The following is a 12,249-nucleotide window of genomic DNA, read 5'->3' on the forward strand; positions in this document are numbered from 1 at the left end:
TGATCTTCTGACCTTTCAGAATTAGCTGTATTCTGGCACCTTGAACCGGCACCCCACCTCCCTGCAGCTGCTCCATCCCAAATACATGCCAGTAGCATCTTCCTAATGATGAAAACTCAAAAGGCCCTTCACTTTTCAAAGTGGCAAAGGCATCTCACCGCCGAATCCACACACACACTTACAAACACACAAACACGCTGACACACTAGTCGAGGTTAAAGTGACACAGAGTCACAGAGTCACCTTGAATGACCTCACATCCTATTTCAATCACTAGGGCTGGAGTCTGGACGCCAAGGGGCCAGGAATCACCTCCTTCCTGCAGGTGCTTCTCTCTGCTTTAGAAGATGGACTTCCTCTCTCAGGCAAAGTGTGTGCGTGCATGCATCTGTAGGTGCATGTGTGTGAGCGTGTGTGTGCGCCTATGTGTGTACGTGTGTGTGCGTGTGTGCGCATGTGTGTGTTCTGGGGCCGGGAAAAGAGCCTGATCATGACGGCTGGGATGAGCAAATCATTGTTTATATACTTTTAATGTAATTTTCTGCAGGATTCAACTCTAAAAAAGCACAAAACTGGAAACAACTGATTAGTTGTAGAAGTGTTCACCCCGCTGCCCACGCATCCAGCTCAAGTTTGATTTTCGGAGTTTATCAGTAAGAAACGTGTTTCTGCAAATGGGATGTTTCTATGCTTCCATGGGAAAATACAGCTAATTCTGAAAGGTCAAAAGATCACTTCCTTCAAAAGCAACAGGCACTTATTCCATGGTTAACGCTTCGGCTATCTGAACTGATTCTAATGAAATGCACCCTTACCACTCCTCTAACATCAGCTTCATTCAAAACCCTTTGCCCAAAGGTTATTCGGGAGTTTTCAAAAGGAACACAACATCAACATTTTAAGGCAGTCGGAATTGCCAACAGCTGCCTTTGCTTTGAAGTAAATGAGGTTTGACAGCGGCAGTGAAATGCTGTGTGTGCTGGTTGTAAAATCATTCCCGAATTCCACTCTACCTTTCCTTAAGAAGTTGAAAAAAAATGTATATTTACCTACAAAGGAGCAATTCACAATGGCTCAAATACTGGTACCATCAGCATATACACTTTTAAAGCTAACATATTGCTCGGAGGACTGCAGCTGGGAGCTGATTTGAAAAGACAACGGAGATTAATACTAGTGACAACCCCTAAGCTGAAGTGCTGACGTCTGGCTGAGGATGATCATGTTACAAACTCACACTTTGCACTTTGAAAGCATCCAACAGCAGATTCACGAGCACAGATACACAGCTGCTACCATCTCCCTCTGTGTTTTTTTCTTTTGAGGTTTTTTCTTCTTTTATAAATGATGCCAAATTAAGAGCAAATATTATGCACACAATGTCAGTCATTTCTTAAATGTAAGGAGAGGATTTTTTTCCTACTTTATTTATCATGTTCTCTCTGGACCCCTAAGGTTTGCAGATCTTAACTCCTGTTAGTAAGTTCAGTAGTATCCAAGGGGATACATGGATATCCCAAAGACTTATGATAAAGTAACAGCATTAATTTAAGTAGACACTGATAATAAGAAATCCACATATTCAGAAAGAACACATGAAACCTGGGCCAAAGACCTCGGGAAGCAGTGGCCACATGTTTCTCTCGACAGGAAAACAGGCTTTATCATGTGCCCATCAGTGCATGCTTACGCCATGTCTGTCGTGTGCAGCGTGTGTGCTGAGAACCACCAGGGGTACCATGCATGCGGTACTGGGTGCTCTAATCGCATGGCGAAAACCCAGTGCCAAAGGCTGGTGTTGGCATGAGTGGGTCCAGCCTGCCCTCTTCTGGGTTCATTCTTCGGGAGCCCCCAAGGCAATGAACTAACACCAAAACAAGAGAAGGAACGTCTTTTTCTGTTAGACACAGGCCGGTGATTCTCTCTAGGAGCTAACATCAAGCACCAAAGATCATGGTAAAATGCCCCAGTCAAAAACCTCTCAAGGAGGAGGAGATGTTGTAGGTGGTCCCATTGCAAAGGGGATGCAAGGATTGCCAGGACCTTTTACAGAAGAGGGGACACAGCCCAGCCAGAACCTGCCCAGGTTTCAAGAGCACGGCCTTCCCACTCCAACCTCGGTCCTGAAAACACAGATACGCTGGTGGGGAATTGCAGAGTGGTGCTGGGATAGACATATTTTGTCAAAAAAGATGAAGTGATTTTATAGAGTTGACTGCTAGATAAAGAGATTAGATCCACCCTGGCCCCCACGCCACCCCGTCATCTATGATCACTACCCTGCCCCTGTCTCCTGCCACCTGCAAAGTCCAGCCCTTTCTTCTCCTCCCTTTGGAGTTACAGAAAATATGGAAAAGAAAAAGAAAAGAAAAGTAAAAGGAGGCTTCCTGCAAAAACACCTTCATCTTGTTTCCTGTCCCAATCTTTCGTAACCTTAGCTGCCTTCCTGTCAGAGATATTTAGAGGGTCAGAGAGGCAATGCCATCCCAGTTTTATTTTACATCATTGTTGGCAAGGAGAAATAGCAATGAGAAATGAAATGATATTTTTAAACTTCCAGATAGAACTTCAAAAGTACTTTTGAACTCCAAAGGGTATTCTGCTTGGCCTTTTTAGCTTTGAGAAGTGCAGAATGCTATTGACAAAGACGCCACCTCCATAAATAAGAAAAGGAGTGATGGACAATTTCACACTCCCACTTTCAGTACTCGAGTTACATAATTACCTCCAGAATTGCAGCTGACATGCCTTCAGAGACAGAGCTGTTCACCACCGCGAAGCAATTCTTCACCACCGCGTGCAAATCTTCCTGAGGCATCTCTCCGATCAACCGAACCCCAGCGGCCCTGAAACACAAAGCAGGAAGAGGGGCTCTAATTCCAAGAATCTCGTGGATAGGCAGCTGGGAGGAGGAGAGATGACAATTTGGGTGTCATACTTCAGATCAGCAAGTAAGCACTGTTGACCAAGCGTTCAGCCAGGAGAACTATACTGGGGTGGAAATCCTTACAGCTCATGTCCCTGACAAGGGAGGGGGGAGTTGCTTAACATGTCTGGTTTTGTTTTCAGTATGCTCAATAAAGACACTTGCTCTCAAGGGCTAGGAGAGTCAGAGATAAAGTTTGTGCCATTTTCTCTGTATGATTTAGAAAACATTATTCTAATAATTCAACTTTTTTTCAAATACTAATAAGATAATAGGAATAGAAATAATGGAAAATAGGCCAGGTGCAGTGGCTCATACCTGTAGTCCCAGCACTTTGGGAGACCAAGGCAGGTGGATCACCTGAGATCAGGAGTTCAAGACCAGCCTAGCGAACGTGGCGAAACCCCATCTCTACTAAAAATACAAATATTAGCCAGGCGTGGCAGTGTGCACCTGTAATCCCAGCTACTTGGGAGGCTGAGGCAGGAGAATTGCTTGAACCCGGGAGGCGGAGATTGCAGTGAGCTGAGATTTTGCCACTGTGCTCCAGCCTGGGTGACAGAGCAAGACTCGGTCTCAAAAAAGAAAAAAAGAAAAAAGAATGGAAATAGAAATACTAAATAGTGATGATAATGTCACAAAAGCCCTGTTCTCAGCACACAGCGCTGACACCTATTTTGTCATAGACATTTTGCCTTGTTCTATTTTTTTCACCACACAATGTAAATCTTCGTCTGTCTTTGATCTTCCCAGTCCCCACCACTGGCCACCACTCTCACGGCTCTGCCACGCCTCCCTTCCCCGAGCGGGTGATACGTTTGCACACATGCGTCTGCACCTAGGAGCAATCTGAAGATCCCTGATTATAGATGGGGAAAAACCAGTCTTTGTCATGCCCTTGGCAGTTGGTGTGGCCAGTGAGTCTGGCTGGAATCCCGGGGCTGTGAGGACACCGCTTTACAGGGGGCTGACCCAAAGGAGACCCACATCCTTCTGGTCTGCTCATTCCCATCGCCCCACTTACATCGCAGACTGATGACACAGCTCTAAAGCCACCACGTCACCTTCAGAATGGGAGCCACAGGCCGAGGAAGGCAGGACAGAGAAAGAGCCAAATCCCTGAGGTCTCAGCGAAGCCTCCACTTTGCTCCCTGACTGACCACCCTCAGACTTGTTGATGTGAGCAGTGAAACCTCGATGTGTTCAAGCCCGTGCTGTTGGGTTCCCAGCTGACAAATGCAACTTACAACCAACACTCCAACAAATTGCTCCCCAGGCAGGCTGTGACAAAGGGCAATACCCCTCCATTCTTCCAAACCCTTGAGAGTTTAAATCTTTCCATTTTGGCCAATGTGATCGGTTAAAAATTATAATCACAAAGTGGTTTTTATTGGCATTTCCCTGGGCAAATACCGGTGCCTAGGATGCCATGGGCTCGCTGGGAGGATGCACCACACAAGGAAACACTTGGAAACTGCTTGGAATCGTGTCTGGGACTGGATAAATGTGAGTTCAGGTAACTCAGGGGCCACTCAGGCTTCCCGTTCTGCAAAATGACTGGTCTCCACCAACTCTTACCTTCTCACTTTGGCTTTTACTTCCCTTGTAAACACTGGATCGACCTGAAAAGAGACAAAGATAAATGTCAGTGGTAGCCACCTGCTAGTGGCGCTGCCAGCCGGCCAGCACGGGCCAGGCCAAAGCCCTGGTGCCAGTGTGGCGCGGGCCCCAGTCTGCGGCCATGGGGATGTCCTCGTGGCTGCTGTGCGCAGTGACTATGGGGGCCCCAGGCTCAGGCAAGGGCACTGTATCATCGTGCATCACCAAACACTTGGAGCTGAGGCACCTCTCCAGTGAGGACCTGCTCCTGTACAACATGCTGCAGGGCACAGAAATTGGCCTGTTACCTGTTCTCACTCATAAGTGGGAGCTGAACAATGAGAACACATGGACGCAGGGAGGGGAACATCACACACTGAAGCCTGTTGGGAGGTCGGGGGCTGGAAGAGGGATAACGTTAGGAGAAATACCTAATGTGAATGATGGGTTGATGGGTGCAGTAAACCAACATGGCACATAGATACGTATGTAACAAACCTGCATGTTGTGCACATGTACCCCAGAACTTAAAGTATATATAAACATAGAAAGAAAGAAAGAAAGAAAGAAAGAAAGAAAGAAAGAAAGAAAGAAAGCGAGAGAGAGGGAGGGAGGAAGGGAGATAGAGAGAGAGAGAGGAAGGAAGGAAGGAAGGAAGAAAGAAAAGAAAGAAAGAAAGAAAGAAAGAAAGAAAGAAGAAAGAAAGAAAAAGAAAGAAAGAAAGAAAGAAATTGGCATGTTAGCCAAGGCTTTCATTGACCAAGAGAAACTCATTCCAGATTATGTCATCTCAGCTGACCCTTCAGGAGCTGCAAAATCTCACCTAGTCTAGCTGTTGGATGGTTTTCCAAGGACACTTTCACAGGCAGAAGCCCTAGATAGAGCAGATCAGATCGACACAGTGATTAACCTGAATGCGTCCTTTTAGGTCATTAAACAATGCCTTACTGCTCGCTGGGTTCATCCCGCCAGCAGCCGAGTCTACAACATTGAATTCAACCCTCCCAAAACTGTGGGCACTGATGCTCTGACAGGGAGCCTCTCATTCAGCGTGAGGATGACAAACCAGAGACAGTTACCGAGAGACTACAGGCTTAGGAAGCCAAACAAAGCCAGTCCTGGAATATTACCAGAAAAAAAAGAGGTGCTGGAAACATTCTCCGGAATAGAAACCAACAAGATTTGGCCCTATGGTTATGCTTTCCTACAAACTAAAGTTCCTCAAACAAGCCAGAAAGCTTCAGTTACTCCGTGAGGAAAAATGTGTGGCACTATTAGTAGTAAGATGGACACATCTCATAGTCCTTGCATTTAGAAGCTGTTTTTCCTAAGACTTCCAGTATGTATGAATTCTTTGAAAATTATATTACTTTTATTTCTGCTGATTTTATTCTAGATGCTAAGGATGTGCCAAGTGAGTCAGATACTAAGATTCATCCTTTGAAATCACCTAGTGTGTTTTATGTAGCTAGCTTCAAAAACATCAGTGATGTCTGAACTTTTAAAACATCTGTTAGAGCAAAATTTAAAGAGCGTTTGGTAGTAATCTAACTTTTTGTTCAGTTAATAAGTGGTTGATAAAGTTCCCGTATTTTCCTGCAAAAGTTAAAACAAAGTTACATGCCATTGGGAGAAAATAGGTGATCAGAAATGTTTGCACAGATTGATGGCAAAAAAGACATTTCCAGCATTGTGAAACATGGTGAGACACTATATAAAATTCCAGAAAGAAAGCAACTGGGTTTACAGATTTGTTGTAAGACACAAATTCTCTGCTACTAAGAAATGTATATGCTAACCATACATGCTGTATTTATTCTGTTGTTAAGCATACTTTCAGTTTACTCAGAATTTTCAATTTGCTACAAAAATGTATCCATTAGCATATAGAAAAATATTACTTTAAGATGACTTGTTTCCTTTGAAAATACATATGTACGGAGGGTTATGATTTATGTCAGAAATTGACATTATGAGTCCTTGGAAAAGCACCAAAGTTGAATGAATTTTCTTTTTTTTTTTTTTTCTCTTTGAGATGGAGTCTCGCTCTGTCGTCCAGACTGGAGTACAGTGGCCAGATCTCAGCTTACTGCAAGCTCCGCCTCCCGGGTTCACGCCATTCTCCTGCCTCAGCCTCCAGAGTAACTGGGACTACAGGCACCCGCCACCTCGCCCGGCTAGTTTTTGTATTTTTTAGTAGAGACGGGGTTTCACCGTGTTAGCCAGGATGGTCTCGATCTCCTGACCTCGTGATCCGCCCGTCTCGGCCTCCCAAAGTGCTGGGATTACAGGCTTGAGCCACCGCGCCCGGCCAGTTGAATGAATTTTCAACAAAATGTAATTAAAATCTGTATGTTTTCAGATGTGACTCAGGTTAAGAAATGTGTTTTAGGATCTACTTGCCAGTTTCTCTTTTTGATCCAAATGTATGATCTGCCCTGATAAATAACAAGTTATAGTACCACCCCCTGCCAAAAAAAAAAAGAGAAAAGAAAAAAGAAAACCCACGGTGCTATGTAAATAAAGTAAGCACGCTTTGTCGTGAGTAAATAGATGAGAGATGCCTGGGAAATGCTCCCTTGGCATAAATAGCAATCAATCATAATTAGTAAACAGGTGTGCCAATAAAAAGAATGTACACAATAGGTTAACAAGGACCAGGAAAGTAAGTGAGTTTCCTGAAGGAGTTCTTTGTTCCTGATCAAAGAAATCGATACCTGTGAGCATTCACTGCCACTTTATTTTAAGGGGAAAGAAACTTTGTTGGTGTCATCTGAGAAGCCACTTAAAAACTGGAACGTAGGCCGGGCGCAGTGACTCACGCCTATAATCCCAGCACTTTGGGAGGCCGAAGCGGGTGGATCATGAGATCAGGAGATTGAAACTACCCTGGCCAACATGGTGAAACCCCGTCTCTACTAAAATACAAAAAATTAGCCGGGTGTGGTGGCGAGTGCCTGTAGCCCCAGCTACTCAGGAGGCTGAGGCAGGAGAATGGTGTGAACCTGGGAGCCGGAAGTTGCAGAGAGCCAAGATTGCCACCACTGCACTCCAGCCTGGGGGGCAGAGCAAGACTCCATCTCAAAAACAACAACAAACAAACAAACAAACAAACAAAATTGGAATCTAAAGTGATTCCTGAGTGGGGCAGCAAGGACGGTTGCTGACGTGCTGTGTGGTCTGGTAGAAGTGGGGCAGTATGAGAGGTGGAGGAAATACCTGACGGCGTCTTCCATGGCATATTTACTCTTGACTTGGTGCCAAATCAAATGAAACAAGCCCTCATACAAGCTGTTATTAACTGCCTTTAAAACTCTGTTCCATTTTTTTCCAGGTACTTAAAATACAAGTGCCAGTAAGTTAGTTCTTATGTATTTTGGGGGAAAAATTTTATTTTCCTTTTCTTCTGATATTTTAAAAATTCACCGAGCTTTCAAGATGAACCAAAGTTTCTCAAAGAATTATAGTAAACACTTCATTCTTTATAAAACTTTTTATAGTGCCTTATTTGAATGTTAATCATATGTGCTTTCTAAAAATGTTGCGAATTACCAAACTTACGGATTATTGCTAGGTTATCAGGCATACATTAGTCTTTATCAGAATAATATGCAATTTCATAACCGCGGCTATTACTTTGTCCTTGGTCCTTCCCAGGGCCTGCTCCAGCCCACATTCCTTCCTGCTGCCTCATGTCTCAATGGCTTCTGAATGACTGTGTTCTAAGAATTGATCTTAAAACAGAAAAAAAAAAAAAAAAAAAGAAAGATTCATGTTAGCAAAAGCCTGAAATGAGGCTAAGTCTCCAGCGAATTACATCGAATGGCAGCAGAGCCAGACTCAACAATTCAGAGGGAAAAAAGTAGTAGGAAATGGTACTATGAGCCCAGCTATTAAATAACAAAAATAGTAGTAAAAAAAAAAAAAAAAAAAAAAAAAAAAAAACAGAGAGAGAGAGACCGGGCATGGTGGCTCAAGCCTGCAATCCCAGCACTTTGGGAGGCCGAGGGGGGGGCAGATCACGTGATCAGGAGTTCACCACCCACCTGCTGGCCAACATGGTGAAAGCCTGTCTCCACTAAAAATACAAAAATTGGCCAGGCGTAGTAACAAGTGCCTGTAATCCCAGCTACTCGGGAAGTTGAAGAATCACTTGAACCAGGGGCGGAGGTTGCAGTGAGCTGAGATTGCGGCATTGCACTCTAGCCTGGGTCTCAAAACTCTGTCTCAAAAAAGAGAAAGAAGAGAGAGAATGTTCCAAAGAATACATATAGGCTCTGGTTAGGAGCCTGTATGGTTACACCTGAGTGTGGCGAGTGAGACCCCTTCAGTCAACTTAAGGTCTTGAGACAGAGTTGTTTCCAGAAATGGGACAATTGGACAACAACCGAATTTTGCAGTGAAAGTGTTGCTTACATGGTGCAGAAGGATTTTGTCATAAAATCATTCAGGCACAATAGGTTGGAATCCTTAGGAAGTCTATGACTAAAGGTCTGACCATCAAAATATTTTTTAACAGGATGACTTCTCAGAAACAGTTGGAAAGGCCAGGACCTGATCATCAGCTGATGAATGAGTAATCGTGACATGCCTGTCCATACAAAGGAGGGCCACTCAGCCATGACAAGGAAGTGCTGACTTAAGCCACAACAAGGGTGAGCTTGGGAAACACGATGCCACATGAATCACACCAGACAGAAAAGACCACAGAGCGTACGACTCCATGTCTATGACATGGCCAGAGCAGGCAAACCATACAGACAGAAAGTAGATTAGCGGTTACCCAGGGCTTGCTTAGGATCTAATTAGGGGTTATTGGGGTGAAGGGGAAATGGGGAGTGACTGCTTCGTGGATAGAGGGTATCCTTTTGGGGTGAGAAAAATATTCAGGAATGAGATAGGCGTGATGGTTGCACAACTTTGTGAATAGACTAAAGCCCGCTGGCTTGTGCACTCTAAAATGGTGAATTTCGTGGCATGTGAATTCCACCTCAACTTTTTAAAGGCCGGGGCAGCCTTTGCATTAGTCACAACCTAACATCCTCCAGTCCCAACTTGACTCCTACTTTGCATCTGGAAGGAACAGGTCTTTGGGGCAGGGACTGTGTTCCATCCTGTTGCATCCCTGAAGGCTAATAACACAATTGTTGAATTCACACAAAAATTAATGGCAACGTGTTCAAACTTATTGCTCCTCAAAGACAGGCCACAAATTTTTAAGCAAACTCGTAGTGGATAGTGGATATGTGGAGACCAGAAAGAGGCAGCACCAGACTGAGGGGACTCCGGATACAGAGGGCCAGGGTCAAGTCCCCTCAGGCACCAAACTAGCCTCATGCACATTAACGGACCTCTCCGCGTGTCAGTTTGCTCATCTGTCCAGTGAGAACTCTAGAACCTTGGGATTGCTCGGAGGAGTAAATGACTTAGAAGATGTGAAGTGTGGAGCCTGTATTCACATTCAGGCCCACTCCAGGGGCTGAATTTGTAAAACTATGCTCTGCTGCCTCTCTGGTTGCTGTTAGAACTGTGCCTGGGACATAGTAACTGCTATACGTGTTGCAGAAGAAAAAAGTCAAATGTCAATGTCTTATTAGAAAAATACTGGAAGAAGGCCGGGCGCGGTGGCTCAAGCCTGTAATCCCAGCACTTTGGGAGGCCGAGACGGGTGGATCACGAGGTCAGGAGATCGAGACCATCCTGGTTAACACGGTGAAACCCCGTCTCTACTAAAAAATACAAAAAAACTAGCCGGGCGAGGTGGCGGCGCCTGTAGTCCCAGCTACTCGGGAGGCTGAGGCAGGAGAATGGCGTAAACCCGGGAGGCGGAGCTTGCAGTGAGCTGAGATCTGGCCACTGCACTCCAGCCCGGGAGACAGAGTGAGACTCCGTCTCAAAAAAAAAAAAAAAAAAAAAAAGAAAGAAAAATACTGGAAGAAAATAACAATGAGAGCTACAGACAGCACCACCAATACAAAATAATCTATAAGCTTAATGTCACATATATATGTATATAGTACATAATATGTAATATATGTATTGTATGTATACGCACATGTATATTATATGTATATGTGTACATATGCATATATACACATATATGTGTACATATATAAGATATAATATATATACATATTAGAAATGGGGTCTGATGGTTAGAATCTGTGTCCCCACCCAAATCTCCTGTTAAATTGTAACCCCCAGTGTTGGAGGTGGGGCCTGGTAGGAAGTGACTGAATCATGGGGGTGGTTTCTAACAATTTAGCATCATCCTCCAGTGTTGTCTCGTGATGGGGTTCTCGGGAGATCTGGCTGTTTAAAAGTGTGTAGCACCTCCAGCCTTGAGCTCTTCCTCCTGATCCAGACACGTAAGACGCGCGCCTACTTCCCCTTCGCCTTCGCTGTGATTGAAAGTTTCCTGAGGCATTCCCCGGCTGTTCTTCTTGTACAGCCTGAGGAACTTGAGCCAACTAAACCTGTTTTCTTTATAAATTACCCAGTCTCAGGTAGTTCTTTATAGCAGTGTGAGAACTAATACAGGGTCTCACTATGTGGCCCAGGCTGGTCTCGAACTCCTGGGCTCAAGCGATCCTCCTGCCTTGGCCTCCCAAACTGCTGGGATTACAAGCATGAGCCACTGTACCCGGCCAAGCTTAATCTCAAATGTGTACTTTTTTTTTTTTTTTTTTTTTTTTTAGTAGAGACAGAGTTTCACCATATTGGCCAGGGTGGTCTCAAACTCCTGACCTTAAGTGATCTGCCCACCTTGGCCTCCCAAAGTGCTGGGATTACAGGTGTGAGCCACTGCACCCAGCCTCAAGTGTGTACTTTTTTGATTAACTACACATCTGAGATTAAGTGGCATTGCCACACTTCTGAACACTCCAGAACTGGGAAGTAGAGAGAAGCTCCCTGACTGCCTGAAAGGAACCCCTGTGTTCCCAAGGGCAGAAGCCACACTCCTCACCACCAGAAACCTCACCATGACATGACCTCGTCTTGTGCAACTTCATCTTGTGCAATGACCTGGCCTCAGGTAAGTTTGCTTACTGAGGTACTGAGAGGACCTTCCTAGGGTGCTGTTTCACCTTTTCCAGCCCACTCAGGACAAAGCTGCAGTATATAGTTACCATATCTGGCTCATCCAACAGCAAAGTCTTCAACAAAACAACCAACACCCATGCCTCTCCAGGTGTTATCGACAATGAATAGAACTTTAAAACACTGAAAAAAAATTCCTAAATGTATGCAAGTGTAACACAAAATTCTAAGCATTTATTGAAAGATACAGGCAGAGGGTCTAAACGTATTTTGCTAATGCCATGCCTGCAGTTTCTTCCCAGCTGCTACTCCTGATGAGCCAGGAGTGAAGGCATATTCAATTTCTATTCTCATTTACACTTTACCAGTAGGCATTATGAATTACAAACCAAGTTGGTTTAAAGAATATGATGATATCCCAACAGTTTATAATACTAACTGAAATAATGCTGCTTTTTAGAAACTTTGTTTCCTTTCTTCTGGCAAGGAGCTGTTTCACGTGTTTATTAAATCCCAGCTCCTTCAGTTGACCAGAAAGCCTGAGATTTAACCCAAAGGATTGGTAATGTTAAGCTTGTTGACATCCCTGAGGTCACCAAGTCACTGAAAATTTGCTGTTAGCCTTCAGTAAATTTGGATGCATAAGAAAATTTAAAAGAATTCCTAGAAATCTATTTCAAGAG

General features: G+C 44.3%; 1 protein-coding gene and 1 pseudogene across 5 annotated transcripts in view; one reads left to right on the forward strand and one right to left on the reverse strand.

The window, feature by feature from the left end:
• GLT1D1 (glycosyltransferase 1 domain containing 1) overlaps positions 1 to 12,249 on the reverse strand; it is a 132,641-nt gene that overhangs the window by 34,071 nt on the left and 86,321 nt on the right. For all 5 annotated transcript variants that reach the window (XM_033220115.1, XM_033220117.1, XM_033220114.1 and 2 more), the window contains 2 exons: positions 4,505 to 4,548; positions 2,726 to 2,846 (listed from right to left, as the gene is read on the reverse strand). In XM_033220115.1, the coding sequence (XP_033076006.1) occupies positions 2,726 to 2,846; positions 4,505 to 4,548 (165 nt within the window). The remainder of the gene's footprint in view (positions 1 to 2,725; positions 2,847 to 4,504; positions 4,549 to 12,249) is intronic.
• On the forward strand, positions 4,662 to 5,780 carry LOC117089184 (annotated as a pseudogene).

Source organism: Trachypithecus francoisi, unplaced genomic scaffold (assembly GCF_009764315.1).
Source record: "Trachypithecus francoisi isolate TF-2019V2 unplaced genomic scaffold, Tfra_2.0 Lachesis_group11, whole genome shotgun sequence".
In the NCBI taxonomy this organism is placed as follows: Eukaryota; Metazoa; Chordata; class Mammalia; order Primates; family Cercopithecidae; genus Trachypithecus; species Trachypithecus francoisi.